This window comes from Lonchura striata, chromosome 3 (genome assembly GCF_050655825.1).
Source record: "Lonchura striata isolate lonStrDom1 chromosome 3, ASM5065582v1, whole genome shotgun sequence".
NCBI lineage: Eukaryota > Metazoa > Chordata > Aves > Passeriformes > Estrildidae > Lonchura > Lonchura striata.
The window spans coordinates 52,026,081-52,043,755 of NC_140705.1; the positions used below are offsets into that span (position 1 = coordinate 52,026,081).

Consider the following 17,675-nt stretch of genomic DNA (forward strand, 5'->3'; position numbering starts at 1 on the left):
TAAGGAGAGTTTGATTTGTTGTTGATTATTGTAATTTTGATGCATCTTACACTGCCAGCATTGGAGCACCTATGAAGCTGCATATGTATAATACAAGGTCACGCTCAACAGACTGCAATAAATTTTGCAGGTTAAGCAATTGAAAAGTAAATAGTGAAGGTTTCCAGTGTTAATTTTCATTACAAATGTACAGGATTTTGTGTTACAATTAAACTGTTCAATGTTACTTAATATACAGTGTAAGCATGTGGCGCAGTTCAGGTTGCTATGGAAACATGGCGTTTTGGTTCTGTTAACAGTGTTTCAGATCGGAAAAGATTTGCATGGCATCACTGCTAGACTCCTTTCTGCCCCCACTCCTCAGCTTCTTTGCTTCTCAGCTGGGAGGTAGATGATAGAGAAGAAGCGATGACCTGGAATTTGTGTGAATCAGGGTCAATTATAAAAAGAGTTGTTGAGCTGAAACTTAAAAATAATAATTTTACATTCAAGTAGCTCTTGTTTCTAGTTGCTTTTTTGAAGTAATGAAGTGTTTTAATACTTACCTTTCACAATGTAGTGTCTCTGCATTGATTTGAGGTTCTTTTTCTAAACACCTGAAAATGATGGGGTACTTTTTAAAGAGACATTTCCAGTAATTTTCACGGCATGATTATGTATACTGCTCGAAATGTGCTTGACATAAAAAAGTGACCATTTCTAATGTTTTTTGTTAGATTGATGGATTTGTTTATCGTGGGTTTCTTGTTGCCTGGTCTTGTCCTTAACATTAAGAACATGTTAATTAAGTATCATTGAGTACAATAGGAATATTTAATATAAACCTTTGGGACCTAAACTAATTAATAATTGTAAACAGAAGAGGATTAATGGTACCTGTGATTGGCACGATAGATATTTGTGCCAAGCATCAAGCTTTGTGACTTAAGGATCTCCAAACACCAGTCTCTTTCTGCTCTACCTCAGCTTTATTTACATTTCATATAAATGCCTTTCTTGTGTTGGTGAGGAAAGAGCTGAGAAGAGAGCAAGTTTGCTGTAAAGCTGAAATCAAGTGTGTTTGTCTTCTGTAGTCTGTCATCCCATAAATGCTGGCACTCATCTTTCCATGTGTGCTTGCTAATGCCCACAGAACAGAGTCACTGTTCATCACACTGATGGTTTTCTGCCCCAGCTTTCTGCTGCAGCTCTGTCTGATGTGAGGGTGTGCTTGTAGTTCAGCCGTGTGCAGCAAAGCCTGCTGGAAGGGGATGTGAGCTGATATGATGGGATATAAACTGAAATGCAGATACAGAGCCACTTCTGCTGAGTCTGCTGCGAGTCACTGGTGTGGTAATTTTGGGTGGAGGAGTGTTACCAAGCAGCTGAAGTGGGCTAAAGGGAGAAAGACAAAGGGCAATAATACTTGAAACTGGCAGCTGCTTGCTCCATGGACAGATTCTAACATCCTGAGACAAGGGAAAGCCCAAATTCTTTGGCTTGGCATTTTGACTAGCAGGGTCGCCTTAATCACCAAAGGATATTTGCTGTTCATCTATCTGCTGTGATGCTGCTGTTTTGCCAGTGCAGATCCCATTCTGTGGTCTGTATAAGCTAATTTCATAGAAGCAACTCTGGAGTGTGGCCAGGCCTGCGATATGTGACACTGTGGATTCAGTGGCCTTTAGCAGCATTCTGAGTGTGGGAAGAGGGGAATCTAAGGAGGACTTGATCATGGCCCCCTTATAAACCTGGTAGAGAACCTGTAATTAATTTGGTCTGAGTGTGATGTGGTTGCTGGTGATCTATCTTTCTTGACCTTATCAAAACAGATGTACAAGGCTTTCTTTGAAATACTAAACAGTTCATGAAATCAGTTGTTATGAGCAAGGAACATGATAGTGTCAACTAACAAAAGAGAAGGTACTGCTAAAGGGATTGTCTAATTGCTAATTGTGTTGAATGTTCACCATTTTTTTGAATTTTAGAAAACTGCAAATACTTGGTGTTTTAGTTGAATGCTGGAGAGCACATACATTAAGTCTTTTGTGTATATGCCTTTTGTGTACGTTCTCCAGGCAGAGATAAGGGAACAGTGATAGCCATCTTACCCTCTCTGGGTATGACAAACTTCATCCTTCTATGGTTCATATAACCACAGAATTGTTAAGGTTGGAAATGACCTCTAAGATCATCAAATCCAATCTTTGACTGAATCCATATTGTAAAGTGCTATGTGTGATCATTTTTTGAACACTTCCAGGGATGGTGACTCCACCACTTCCTTAGGGAGTACAATCCAATCCTTAACCACTATTCTAGAGAAGAAATATTTCCTAATATGTACCATGACCCTCCCCTGGCACAGTTTAAGTCCTTTCCTTGTTTCCCATTACTAGTTGCCTGGAAGAAGAGACTGATTCCCCACCTCCTTCTTTCCAGTAGTTGTAGGGGGCAACACTGTGTATACCTGTACAATGTGAGTGTGAAAAACCGTGGGGTCAGAGGGCTTTGACTTCATGTTTAATTGAATTGGGGTATGTTGAAAGAGAAGATACAGTAAGATGAAGGTACTAATTATTTTAAAGCATCTACAGCAATGTTCCTGTTGACCTAAAAATGAAAATCTTCCCAGGTGGCCTGATTTTCAACAGCACTGCACTTTAACATTTGGAATAGCATAGCACTCTGCCTGTTAATAGTTTATACTGTATTTTGTAACAAGTTCCTGTCTAGCACCTGAAGCTGAGTTAAACAGTAAAATGCATCGTTCTGTATGGAAAATGCATCTGGTCATGTTCAGCTGCCGATGAGGGAAGATTAAGTGTTGATGTTTTTGTCCCCTGACAACCTGACTGGTGATGTGGAATTCCTGGTAGCGCATTTTCTTCCTCTTACCCTGCGTGAAGCATGGCAGCCTGAGTTAGTGGGTTAAAGCCTCTTCCTGAGTAAAACAGGAATAATTTGGAGAATTATTTGGAGCTGAATCAAGTTTTGTTATTGTTCTGTTTCTGAATCAGAAATGTTTGTTATTTATTTTATTTGGACTTTGTTCATGTGGACAGACTGTTGGAAATCCAGTAGGGGCACTGAAGGTGATCTAAGCTTAGCATCTTCTTACTTCATTAGTAGGGAATGAAAATGCTTGAACTTTTAGTTTACTACACCACTGTAGGGGGGATAATTACCTCCTAAACATTGTACTCTGTTCCTCAAGAGCGAGGGTGTTTGTTTTCTTTGCCTGTCTTATCGCCAGATCTTATCTTCACTGTCCTTGAGAGCCCACATCATGCAAATAGCCACATTGAATATCTCTGTTTCTCTGTATTTGGGGACACAGAAATTGTGACTGTTCTGTGTTTAATACGAACAAGAAGTCTAGAAATTGCTTCTGCTTACTCACTTGTTTTTCCATCTCTTGTTTTGTATTTTTATTTGTATTTTTATTTTTGTGTATTTTAATACACACCCTTATCACAAGAAACATGGCAGACATAATGCTTCAAAGATGAAAGGTGTAAAGAAGGGCTATTCACCTGAGCAAGGGCTGAGTGAACCTCAGGTGGAGTAGCTCTCCTGGGTTAGTTTAGTGCCCTCCAGTTATGTGTCACGGACTGGAGCTTTTTTATTAGTGTTTTAGAATTAACAGTACACTATACACCATAGCTATAATGTAACTATGTAATTGTATCAAGATAATTCCATACTTCAGATAGCTTTAGAATGAACATTCTTTTTTCCTTTGTATTAAGTTGGTGCTGTGTTTTACTTCATTGTGCTAGGTAGTTTTCTGAAAGCTTCCAAACTCACTTTTTCCTAGGTCATTCTACCTAAAGACAAGACTTAAAAAATTGTAGCTTACTATTCTCTTTGCTGATGGCTCATTTCTGTTATATTTCATCTTGAGATGCTGTAATGTTTATACAGAAACTTTTATCTTTTCTACTACACCAAGTAACATATACTAGCAGAACCTAAAAGCAGTAGAACTCAGCCTGCTTAGTCCAGTCAGTGATGCTTTAATTAAATGCTGCAAAGTTTAGCATTTCTCATGAAGTGCAAGTGTGCATTCACTCTCCTGGTTTTAAAAATGAGAGGTCTATGGAAATGAATGCAAGAGTTATTATTAGTGTTTTGGCTTGTGAAGCTTAATAATAGGCATTTATGTGACCAATAGCAACTTAAAATGTCTTCTGTTGCCTTATGTTTAAAGATGGTGTGTGGTTTTATTTATTTGTATCTGCACAGTGCTCTGGTAACTGCTTTGGGCTCATCAGAGGCTCAGGTAGCAACCCCCAAGGGTTCAATTTCAGCTCTAATACACTGAAACTCTTTCCCTTCTATCTGTGATTTGTTCTACAATTTATTACTCTTCCAACTTGAGATATATATTTTTATATTGCTCTTGAAGTATTACAAACATACCTTTTCTGTTTTTTTGTCTTAGTATTGGCTTATTGATGTAACCCTTGTCATCTCTCCTGCTGCATCTTTTAGGGGTCAGAATTGTCACATGTACCCAGAAGATTTATTATTCATAAGACAGTCTATTGCGGAGTTGCAGACCTAAACCAAATCATTAGTAATGCTTTGTGTCTGAATATGACCAGTTTTGAATGTTGGTATTCCAACAGGTGATAAGAAGTGTGCAGTGCTGTGAACAGATGTGTGTGGTGTTAGTAATCTCGGGGGCAGAGGTATAATAGAGAAGCAAAAATAAAAAATTACTGTTGTGTGGGTCACTGTAGCAGAGAGCAAATGAGAGCTATGTGGTGTGTCTGGCAGCATCCTGTTCCCTCAGCACAGTGGGGTCTCCCTGTTGCATCCATGCTATGGCCACATTTACTCGGCTGTCTCACTGGGAGTCTTGTACCTTCATCTGCTCTGCCTTCCAAACTGGAACATTTGCGTGTAGACCTTCCCTGCTTGTTATTCACAGTGTGATTGTCACCAGTGTCTCTTGCATTATGAGGGTCCTACTAAATTATGGAATACACTACCCTTGACTTGGTTTTCCTGAAGTCAGTTAATTGCTTCTTTTACATACTTACTCCTTGCTGAAGGAGCTGAGTGAGCCTGGATCCTCAGAGGAGTTAGAGTTAGGCTTTTTACTTTCTTTTGTGGACCTGAGCTATGATTCTTACATGTATGTCCACAGAGCCAGATAAAATTGAGACTGTGCTATTGGTTTCCAGAGTTAGTCGGTTTAAATTTCACAGAAAATAATAATTATGTCCTTGTCAAAGTAATCTTCTCCCATGTTCTCATTGTTAAGGCTGGATTAAAGCTTTTGGGAGGATATTTGCACATGTTGCTCTTCCGCTGTCATTTGAGCATGTGGAGGTCATTCTTAGAGTTCATTTCTCCATTTGCAAAGTAGGGAATTACATAATTTTCCTACCTCATGAGAAGTTGAGACATATTGACTCTACAGGATCATGAAAAATATGTCCAGAGAATTGCATGATCTTGAATGTTTCTTTTTCTTTGTATGTTTTTCCAGGACTTGCAGTGGGCACAGATGGCCAGAGAAAAGCTATCATCAAGTCTACTGAATGTTCTAAAAATAATCAGATGCTTCATTGGCTTCTGCATGTCTGTGCTGTTGGATGTACTGTTGTTCACGTGCAGAGTTTTGGAAAGTAATTCTCACAACTAAAGGATTGTTTGTTGATGCTTTAGAGTCTGCAGACAGGATTTCTGGGTGCTTACTCCTGAGTACAGCAAGCAGGACTGTGAAACTACTGAAGCAGTTAATGAAAATGTGAACTACTTAAACTGCAAGTAGCAAGGTACATTATTCTTCATGCAAGAGAAGGGAAGGAAAAGGGAGAAGAAATCATTTTGAAAAAGTGGTAAATTTATCAGTCTTTAAAGGGTGCTCTATTCACAAACTAAGTTATTTTTAATCTTGTTTTCTTTTTTTACCCTGCACTTAGAGCATTTTCTTCTGCTACTTGAATATACCAGTGCAGGAGGCTGCTGTCCTCCTGTGCCAGGTTGCAGGGAGGACAGCAGGACCTGGAAACCGGTTCTGGAGGTCTTTAAAGTGTGGTGACAGTAGAAGTGGCATGTATATCCATCCATGGTCAGGAGTTCAGTCTGTTCCTGTGATTATAACATTTTTTTAAAAGTTGGGGGTTTTTGGACTTTTTAGAGCATTCCCATCCTAATTACAAATTTTCAGTAACACCCTCAGAACTCCCTGGCAGCAACACTAGATAAACAAAGCAAGTATCCCAGAAATGAGTAAATTTAGCAGTAGGCTAATTAAGGAAGACCGGTGTATGTTTATGTATTTTGTTCTTTTTTTTAGGTAATTATCAGGTGCTGGCGCTGGCTAAATTTGGAGAGTGGCAAATTTTTAACAGGCTCCTAACTGAAATGCATTGTTTGATTTGCCTTGAAAATGATTACTTAAAGAATTAGCACTGCTGTAGACATGTAATAGAAGCTTTTCACAGTCTACTTCTGTTTCAGTGTGTAGAAAAGGTTAAACTAAGCCTGAAATTTATATAAAAATCAGCTTTGTCATCCTTTGAGTTTGGACTGAACTCATGATATATGAGTAAGTTGTCTGTTTCTCAGCATATAAATATTCCCCCAAATACATACAGTATTCATCTGTACCAGAAAGGGGCTGCCAGGAAAACAAGATTAATTTTAATTATATAGCATTAATAACATTTTGAGCAGGTAATAAAGAATACCTTGATTTTTTTTTTTTTCTTGTGAAATATCAAAGGACAAATAGGGGAGAAGTGTGGAGTAGATCTGCCTTTTTTGATGTAACTTTAAATTGTCAGTGACATCCTGTAAAGTAAATGTGACTTTTGTGTTGTTACTGCTTAAAATTAAAAGGAACTCTCTGAAATACTAAATACTATATGTAGCAATTACTGCAGGCTGTGCTGTGTTCCTCCTAGCTGTCGGGTTTTCTCTTTTTTCTCCCTTTAGGCAACTAGGTGCAAAATTCCCAAAAATACAAGTAAACTCGGAAATTAGGAAGTCAGCATTCATAATCATTTTGCTATTTCTAGTATTATGTTTTCAAAGTGTTCCTCCTAGCTGTCGGGTTTTCTCTTTTTTCTCCCTTTAGGCAACTAGGTGCAAAATTCCCAAAAATACAAGTAAACTCGGAAATTAGGAAGTCAGCATTCATAATCATTTTGCTATTTCTAGTATTATGTTTTCAAAGTATAATTTTCAGACTTTAATATGACTTTCTAGAACAATACTGTTGTTTCTTCTGAGAAGGTAAACTAAGTAAGTTTTAGGTCCATAGAGTGGGATCTGACATTAAATTATGCTGTTATAAAAATTTACTTTTATTGGTGACTGGATATTGTATTGATGTGTATTTTTATTAGTGAAAGAAAAAAAATTGCCTGAATACCTTTGCTGTGTCTGGTCTGTGGATAACATTCCAGTTTTCTGAGTGCCCATCTGTTATGAATACAATTATTTAATTTTTTGAATTCTTGATTTATTCTTCCTCACCATGTGAAAAGACTTGGAGTTGGATTTATTTGATGTAAGAAGAACAGGCTCCATACCCATGTTGGCATTGCTGGCTTTGTTTAGCACTGATGAAAGCAAACAGCAAACCTCACACTGGGGGAGCTGAGCAGTGCCTTGCTGGCTTGGTGCTGGCACCTCCTGCAGCATTTGTGGTTAGATCCAGGCTTAACCTCCTGTCTCCTTTTTTGTGGCACTTTTTGCTGAAGCAGGGGGTGGCTGCTCTGGCACTGGGCCTGACAGGGCTTTGGGCAGGCAGGGGTTTCTCCTCCTGGCTCCCTGGGTAGTAGTGCTCTCTTCATCTGCTAGCCTGGAGCAGGGCAGTTACTTCCCTGGCTGGGGATGTCAGACCATGGGAGAGAAGGAGAATGAATGGAAAAAGCATACCACTGACCCTGGCATGGGATTAAGCAGTGAGGAGAGGTCTCTCTTGCCTCTGTTCATCCCAACTGATCTTGTTTCAGTGAGGTGAAGGACTCTTCCCTCTTCCCATTCTCATGGGTCCTGCTGTCTTTGTGGTCATGGGTTTAACACTATATTAGTGCTTTGGGGTTATTTGATAGTTCTTGGTGTCAGTGTGAGACTCAGCTCTGGCCTGTCAGTGCCCTCATGCCACATCACGGTGTAGTGAAGGCAGAGCAGGTGAAGGCGGAAAAGTGGTTCCCCTTTCTTTGAACTCTTTTTGTAATTCGCTGTAGAGATTGTAGTTGTACACTCAGAAAGACTTACTGTAACTCTAAAGGCAGTGCTATTGAAGCCACCAGTTCTGAACCTCTGAAGATCTAAGAACCTTCCTCAACAGGGAAGATAAAGATGCATCAGAATTCTCAGGAAGTATGTGGCGTCTTCATACAGACTGAACATCTGAGCAGGCCAGTTTGTTCTAATGCTGCTGTTATGCTTCTGTCATGTAGGTTTCAGTATCCAGTTGTGTCCTACATCATGTGTTACCTTGCAGAGGTAAAATAGTGTTCTCTTCATAAAGCTAAAGATGTCAGATATTTGCCATTTAAAGAGTACCCATTCATGTAAGACTACCTAATGTGCAAAAATGAAAGCAATTTCATTCTTTGTGATGCACTGGATGAATTCAAAACTTACGAGTTAGGAAAAGTGCATTTTGAAACAATAGGCTTCATATGCTGTGGACTAATCATCCATCAATAAGGAGAGAAAATTTTGGCAAGTATTTCTAGTAGACTCTAGCATGATTTGTTCTTGGGCTTTTCAAGTAGATTAGTCTGTCTTTGCTGCATCATCTCTTTTGTTGACATCTGGCAGTTTGTAGCTTGTGATCTTTTAATGCAGGGGAAAATAATGGAAGCTGATTAGGTCCCAGAAGATTTTTTTCTTGTTTTGCTATGAATCATAATTTATGTGTCTTCCATTTCTTTGTTATACAGCCCATTAGACTAAAATGTTTAGTAGTAACTTCTGGTTTGAGTTTATTAAAATACTGACAAAAAACTCTAAACTTAACTTACTTCTTGCATGTGCACAAGCCATCATGGTAAGTTAAATGTATGTTGAGGAGAGGAAAATGATAAAACATCTTGGCAGGGATCTTGGACAGCAGTTTATGTGGCGTGTTGTTAATTACAGTAATTATAAAGCAGTTTGGACATTCTCAGCTTCTGTTTTCCAAGTGCCTTGGTACAGCATTCTGCCAAGAGGTGATGATTTTCATGTCAAAAACCACTGTTACTAGTCTCCCTTTTTTTTTTTTTTTTTTTTTTTTTATCCTTTTCAGATAACCTAGATAACCTTCCCTAGTCCTACCTATTTCAAGGTGATTACACTTCATTGGGAGAGCCAGAGGTCCATCTTGTTTCTCTCTGTATGGTTGTTTGAGCTTGTATATTGGTCACAAAGTCAAACCTTGTACAAAATGTAGATCACTCTTTTTTCTTTCACAATGTTTTTAAAACTTTCAGATCTCTCACAATCTTACAGTATTTTTAGTAATTTAAAATTTAAATTCAGAGTAAGCATTGTGTGTCTTAGGGGTTATTCTGTTTATACTATGTATTTTGAAAGCTTCTCTTGATCTGCCTATGTGTTTCTTATATGTTTACTATCTGTTGATAGGAAACACGTAAGACCTGGAAGATGTTTTGGTATAAACTTGAAAGTAGTTGAATCTTTCCAGAGTTTTAAAACTTGATGCTGCCCTTTGGGTTACCTGCTTTGCAAAATGTCTCTTCCACTGCTGAGAAACTCGTCAGAGTGCATTAATTGATTTCTCTCATTGTATATTAAACGGACACTTCACGACAAACACTGGTTTTACATTGCTTTGCAACTGGGTCAGTTGTATTTCCACAACCTGTTGGGTTTTGTAGGTGTTGGTGGCATGTTGATTTATGAGCTTCCTGTTTTTAACTGTTATATGCAGGAGACTCTGCCTGGTTATGAGGTGCTGACGGGAGAAGGAGCATTGTGCTTGGCTGCTCACCTTGCCCATTTGACTGTAAATAATGGAGGCCAAGGAGGAGAAGAAGGAACGGCGACAAGGCTATTTTGCTCGGTAAGCTTAAAGCGCTTTTTTCAATGTTGATTACAATACAGAACTCCTTATTCTGCCTTTTTGACAAGACTTTGTGGTTTTTCAAGTATGTATAAAAATGAAACCTATGCTGCAGTGTGTATCCAGAAAGTGCTTTCCTTGTGGTATACTTGATGTTTAAGTGGTTATTTTTTTCTTTTGAATAGTAGAGGATACTTGAATTAGAATTCTAATTTGTAATATTAAGCTATTCTTGAGTATTCAGTTGCAAATTGCACTGCATTTGAGCTTCCAGCATCAAGTTCCTGGACAGTGTTGATGAAAATAAGCATATCTGAAACATATGTGTATCTAAACCAGAAGTTTATTTGTTTTCAAATAAAGCAAGATTTTTTCAAATAAAATACTTTAAAAAAATAAAATATTAAATAAAATTATTTTCTTTCAAATGAAACAAGCACAGATTTAGTAGTACTATCTCATAGAGTTGGAATAAGAAGAAAGAATAAGCTGGATAAACCAAATCATCTTTGTAAATAAAGGCAATGTTTTTTCAGTCATTTTTATAATTTGAAATTCATGATTGGTGATTTTTAAGAAATAAATGACGTTGCTTTCCTAATAATGTGTCTTTGTTAATTTAACAAGTTTCTAATCATCTCTGAGCTCTCATGTACAAGAAGAATCAAAGCTCACTTACTCTTGGGAGGGGATAGGAAATAGGTTTAATAAACATCTTTGCCTCAAGGATGTTTTCTGTTCTGTTGAAGAGGAAAATTGTATCCCATCTCCACTCAGTACTAAATTACTGTAGCTTTAGTGCATTACAGGCTAGATCAAGGGACATGCCTGTCACAACATTTAGAAGTAGTGTGGGGAAGAGTTGCTGCTGCTCTATTGCTCTTCGGGTTCTATGTAATGGTGGCTAAAAACTGGAGGAAGTTTTGGTCATGTGTGTCTGGTGACTTGCTTTCTATTTGGAGAAATGCAGTTATGTTGATGTTGGCAGAATGTTGCAATTTGAGATTCTGAGAAGGGGAAATGGATAGTGGCACCTAAAACAGAGAAGGCATTATGAAGGATAAAGCAGAAGTAGCTAAAGGGATTGTACTAAGGAACAAGAAATTTTGTGTTAAAGAAGACTCAGGCTTTGAGACGGATGTCTGAGTAAGATGCTTTAGTGTTGAGAATGTTTTGTGTTCTTTCTAAGTGCTGTCTGCTCAAGAGGTTTTCAGGAAAGTCCTTGACAATTTTATTTAATCTGCTTTCCTCTGTCATCTTGTGAGTGTTCTGTTTTAAAAATTCACAGGGGCAGTATGTCTTGTATGGGCATAGGACATGAGCAAGGTTCAAAAAGATGGGAAATCGATTCAGGGTATTAGCACTTAGCTACTGTGTAACTCTGGGGAGGTTACTTGTCTCTTTCCCTCCCAGCTTGCATCTTTTTTCTTTATATAGGTTGCAGGCCTTGGCTCTTCTTGTACATCAGAGCTCAGAGATGATTAGAGACTTGCTAAATTAACAAAGATGAGTTATTAGGAAAACAACGTCACTTATTTCTTAAAAATCACCAGTCATAAATTCCAAATGATAAAAATGATTGAAAAAAACATTGCTTTTATTTACAAAGATGATACGGTTTAGCCAGCTTACTCTGTCTTAGCTAGGTAGGGGTGGTGCTCAGTGTCGGAGTGGTTGTGCTTGCAATTCTTGGAAGGGAAGCTTGAGAATCCCAAAATATATGCTGACAAACCGGCTCCTGAATTGCAAGATCAAGATGAACATGAAGTTGTCTGCATCTCTGTCCCCCAAATTTAGCATTATTTACACATTTAAAATATTTGAAATTGCTCTGTCGAAGACACCCACTCAGCCATCATATTTTTCCTGTACAGATACAGTGCCTCAGTTTTCCCAGGTCTTCCCTCCTCCCTGTGGCAAGTGAAGCTGAAATAAAACTTTCCCCATCCATTTTTGCTTCTTACCAAATGCAGTTTTACCCACTCTGTTTTTTGGTAAAGGGCTTCTTTTTTGCCTTGGTTGTCAGGAAACAAAAAAAGTTATTTTTTTCAAACTAAACAGAGATGTCTTCAGAACTTTTTAAAGAGTGATTTAGATTCCTTGTGTAGATAAAATGTTACGGCTCGTAGGAGTTTAACAGGCAAGAAGTGAAAGTATAAGAGTAACGTGAGCATAAATTTCTCTTATGCAATAGGTCCTTATTTAACTGTTACTCCTACTTAGACTATTCTGTGTAGTTAAGTTTTCTTGCCTCATTTTCCCAATCATGTTTTTAGGCTTTTCTTTTGCCTTCTGTGTCACTGTCTCCCAAATGGACCAATATCTGTGCTGATATTCAGCAAGTCCAAAAATAGATGGCACATAGACACATGTAATGGGTGTACAGAGGCACATCTGTGTATATTGACTCTACTGTGACATTTGGTGCTTTTTAATGTGATTATGTGCCCATGAGCCCAGATAAAACCTATTTCCCTCTGCCTGTGCATTTTCCCTCTCACAGAATGTAGAGCCTTGTTTTCCCTTGGCCATTGTGTAGGCTTGAGTTCAGGGGTATAATGAGTGGCCATTAAATTTTTAACTTAATTTAGAAAGAAACTACCAGAATGAGTGTTGTGTATCACATGGAAAGAATTGCCTTAGATATAAATTGGTAGTCTGGAAGGCTAAATGTACAGCTTGAAAGTGGAATTGGTTTGCATGTGCTGTTGTGTGCTGCTGGATATATTTTGCATATGCTGTTCTGTGATACTGGATATCTTTGGACAAGCAGTTAAAGAATATGAGAAATCATAAGGGAAGAGTTTGAATACTTTTTTGAAAGAATGAGAACTCTTTCAGGTTCAAATTTTCTGAACCTCAGCATTCATCACAGCAAGTTACTACTGAGCATTTTCCATGCTTTGTACAATCCTATGTTAATTAGCTCTCTGCTGCTGTCTTAGAGAAAAGAAATAAGTGCGCTTTATATGAAAAAATGCTGCTTTTCAACAAGTTGTCCAAAATACTTACATTAATTTTATTAATTGTTATGTCTTCAACTTTTGGTGACTTAATCTGATCAATCTGTGTGGAGATGAACTGTAAAAAACATACTTATGTTGAATGATTTCTTAATAGTTTCCAGGGGAATTATGAATTTTAGTTTTCAGTTTCTTTTTGGTCACCGCTGAGAGCCAGATTTCTGAAGCCAAAAATGAGGCACTTATATTAGGGAAAATATTCTCACTGGGATTTGGATGTCTTTGTGTTTATTGAGTTTACATTGGTCTTGCTACCACCATTCTGTTGAGAAAACCACATAAATGTCTAGGACATACTCCAAAGGCCATCTCAGTAGGTGGAGACTCTCTTTAGGTCCAGGTTTTTAATACTTTTTCAGAACCTGAAGCTAGTTGTATAACTTAATGCTCACCTCCTGTTTCCTTATGATGCCAATATCTAAGAGAAATAAAGGAATTCACAGCATGTTTTAAGTTGATTTAGGTTCTTGGCTTAGATACCTAAATTTACATCCATACAGATTAAGGTTTATACATTAAACCTAAGATTTAAAGAAGGTAAATGTTTACTGCGGTTTTGTTTACTTGTTACCAGCTCCAATTTACAAGATTTTTTCCTTTCTAATTATTTTCAATACCTAAATAAAACCATACAAATAATGGTGTACAGCTTTTCAGTCCCATAGCTGTTTATGACATAGCTTTCCTTTTAAGTATTCACAACAATTTCAACAGTAAGAATCATTGATACATAACTACTGAGCTGTAAACAGCTAGATTCTGGGAAGCTTAGCTGGGGAAGGCATTATATGCAATTGTCATGTTGTTGTGGTTTTTCCCTGATCCCTTGGCAGCTGTTGGAGACAGGATGTTGGCTTGCACAGACCTTTGGTCTGACATGCTGAGGTCATTCCCTTAGTCAGTCTTTTGCATATTGCAAGCTGTCAGATTTGTAAGCATCTCATTTGTACTTTCCTTGTCTTCTGTTTTATTCCCATATTCAGTAATTGTGCACTTCATATGTTTTATTCCTGTGGTTATTAAGACATAGATGGTGAAATAAAAACACAGTAAGCACGGAGGGACTGTGTGGAAAAAAGGTGGCTAGGACAGAGGAAAACATATATAAGATATATATGCACAAAGTTACTTCCTTGAGGGCATCTCATTTTCATAAGTTTTTCTGTTAGGTGCAGTTCTTCTTGGCCAGATTCATTATATCTGTAACAGACTTGAAGTGTTGGGTGCTCCTCAGCTCACTATTCCTCCAGCAGTTGCTTCCTTCCAATTGTTCTAATTCTGCTGAGCTAATGTGTTGATGTTTATTCAGGTTTCCTGTAGCACCCATACTTTATTTTTTGTTTTTCAGAGGAAAAGTTTTCCACACATTGTTTTTAAAACAAACCATCATGGAGGTTTATCTTGGGTGTGAAGAAAAGTCAAGCCAAGATCTTGGAGATGCTTAAATATTTTTTTAATGGCTCAAGGAAATAATACATCATTTCAGTTCATCTGTACAATGAAAATATCTTGACTCTGCTTCCAGATATATAAACATTACCTCATTATTGAGTTACTTAAACTGAGTAACGGTATTGCATTTTATTCATATTGTTTCAGGCAATAGCACATATGCCTGAGGCATTCAATTTTGTAAGAAAAGGGTGAATATATCATTACTTCAGATTTATGGGGTGCAATGGTTATTATTAGCTCTGCTATTTAGGGCTTGTGTGTGTCTTGTAATTCTGTGGTGCAGGATAGAATTCAGCAAAAGGGCATGAATCAATATTTTCTGTTTAGTCTTTAAATCACAGAATTATTCCCAATGTGAGTGCTTTCTCTGGGAAACATAAACAAGATAGTGGTTTCTGCAGTCTTGTTTCTTTCCATTGCTTTCATCCTCAAGAGCAGTGGAGTAATTTAGGATTGAAGAAGAATTTTGTTACTGGTAACAGAATTAGTGAAAGTATTTAATGGGGCCCTGGACAGGAAGCATGGTTAACCTCCTCACCCATTCACTTCCCCCTGCATGTGAAGTGAGACTTGGGTAACAGTGTGGCCTCTGTATGAAGAGGCTTTTTTGGGACAGAGAAGAAAGGTGGAGTTTTGTGATGTTCTCGAATTCTTTGAGAGGAGACTAGGCAGAGAAAAGAGTTTAGTTAATCTTCGAATGTACTGTGTCACACCAGTAATTTCACAATTTTTCACCTTACAAGACTCTTGTAAGGTTGGATTGTTAGACAGAAGCATGCAATGACCTTAAATTTGCTTTTCCCAAAGAGACCTTTGGGTGTCTCTTATCAGCCTTTAAAAAGACACTTATTTAGCCTTCTTTATAGAACATAAATTGTTACATGATGGGCCTTTGTGCAGTTTGGATAAGAGTGTCTATTAACATCATTGCAACGTAATTTGTCTTCTACTTCCCTTCCCTGCAGCCTACAGCTGGGAATGCCAGGCACTGAGGGGAGTGCTGTACATTCCTGGTGGGCCATGCCATTTTGTTCTTGGAGGGATTTAAAGACATATCTTAAATTATGAAAGTTGTAGGCTTCTCAGAGTGACTTTCTGGATAGGTGCGGTACAGATTTCTTCCTGTATCTGATATAATTACATTTTTAAATGGCACTGTTTCTGTAGTGTCTGCAGATATAGTCTTGTCTTTTCAGCCTCCCAGGTGTTGTCTTCTGTCCTTAGGCACTTATGTATCTATTGCATAAAATTCTGCTTAACCCCAGTGAACTGTTTTAAAATTAAGTCTCGCTTAAACACTAGTGAAAATGTAGCATAATACTTGGCAGAAGTGTGGTTACATGGTCGATTTTAAAGTGATGCTGTGTAAGATGCTACAGAAGGGAGGTGGTCACACTCAGCTTCTGGTTTTGCTGTGTCTCTTATGGATGACAGAGCTGTCATCACTGAGCTGCTCCAGCATGAAGGTGCCTTCCAGAAGCAGCCTAAAGAGATGCCTAATGGTACTGACTTTTAGGTGGTGCTGTTGATCATGCTCTGAGAAATAGCAACTGTTTTACCTCCTTTTGGCAGCAGTCCTGGTCAGCTCTCCTGTGCTTTGTACCACGGGTAGTAGGGAGTGGGCTGTACAGTATTTTGAGAAGAACAGTTGTCATTGTGAGCTATGTTAGAGTTTGCTGGATTGAAGAAGACACAGGTTGATAAGAAGTTAGGCATGCACCCTCAGGGAACATGTTTTCTGGCTCACAAATAAAATTGCCTGCCTTTGTATCTGCCATCATTTGAGGCTTTTGCCTGTATGGTTTTGCCATGTGCCATGCTACATTGTATAGTCTATTTCTGCTAAGGGTGCTGCATGTTTAAGGGGAAAGGTATGAATGATACCTGCAGGAACATGCTTTTGGAAAGGGGCAGTTTTCCCCCTCTGTCTGAGAGACTGGAAAGCACTATATACCTAACTAAGGGAATTCTACTGCTAAGAGAGGAAATACTGTGGGTCCTCTGTGGATACACTGGATACCTGTCTGCTTACACTGTATCTGAACTACTAGATGCACATTCTGTAGTTTTTGCTGCATACCTCTAGGCGCTGGGCTCCCCACCCTTGCCTCCCCAAGTTAAATGAAGCTTTTTGATTGTGCTCTGGGGCTTTGAGCAGGGTAAGAGGCTGCGTGCATGTTCCTGGTGGCCTTAGGCTCCCCATAGTAAACTCTCATGCCCTCAGTGTTAATCCAGCTTCCAGACTGTGTTTGGAAGGGATTTCTTCCACCCCACCCTGTGCCTGCCAATCTGATTATGTGGAGGTGAGTTTTAAGTGTAGGTTTTTGGTGTTTTTTTCTGTCCTACTGTGTAGTCTGAGAAAGGAGTGTTTCCTAGGATCATCTGAAATTTGAAGATGTGTGTTACCTATGCTTTAAGATTCTCATGTTATTCCACTGACATCTGTGGGATTCCTCCTATTGATTTATATGAGAGAAAATCCCAAGAAGAGCAGCAGGAGTGGTTAGGAATTTGGGGAGGAGGGAAATAATTGTCCTTATGCTGGAAAACCTTTGTAATGTAAATGAGCCATAAATCAGCTCTCTGGGTGCCTTAATACACTGAGTATTTTCCTGTGAGACAGCAGTTTTTGGAACAGAGAACTTGTCTTGTATAACACTTAATATAGTGCTAATAACTTCAGGCTTTTGCTGCTATTTTTCGGGACTGGCTATTTTTATTTCAGTAGGTGTAAGCTTAACAGCTAGCTAATCACTGGTAAGCTTAGTTTAAATTATATTATGGTTTTGGCATAGCAGTGCATTTCTGTAATGGATTTTTACTTTCAGTAATACTTCTATAAATGGTTTGAAGGTGTCAATCACATGGTTCAATCAGACAATCTTTAAAAGTCAAATCTCCTCAAGCAGAAGATTTATCTGTATGTTCATTATCTGTTAGTGAACTAAATGTTAAGAAGATGATGCTGCTCTTTCCACCTGGACCACAGCAGGTGCTGTATATTGCAGTTCTTCTTGTGTGAAGCCAAGAAGGATTTTTTGTTGTTACTGCCAAAACTCTTTTCTTTCTGCTTATTTTTTCTATTTTTTCTTTTTTTTTTTTTTCTTTTTTTTTTTTTTTGGCAATCCAAAACTACAGCATATGACTCTGGTCCCATGGACAGATGCATTTGA

At 38.3% G+C, this 17,675-nt stretch overlaps 1 protein-coding gene across 6 annotated transcripts in view; it reads left to right on the forward strand.

The window, feature by feature from the left end:
• The window catches only part of NCOA7 (nuclear receptor coactivator 7), an 83,703-nt gene that overhangs the window by 14,836 nt on the left and 51,192 nt on the right, over nt 1-17,675 (forward strand). For 5 of the 6 annotated variants that reach the window (XM_085575114.1, XM_085575115.1, XM_085575113.1 and 2 more), the window contains one exon: nt 9,893-10,024. In XM_085575114.1, coding sequence (XP_085431240.1) covers nt 9,975-10,024 — 50 coding nt within the window. In that variant the 5' untranslated portion in view covers nt 9,893-9,974. Of the gene's footprint in view, nt 1-5,482; nt 5,772-9,892; nt 10,025-17,675 lie in introns of those variants that run through there. The other variant, XM_085575116.1, reaches the window with a different exon arrangement.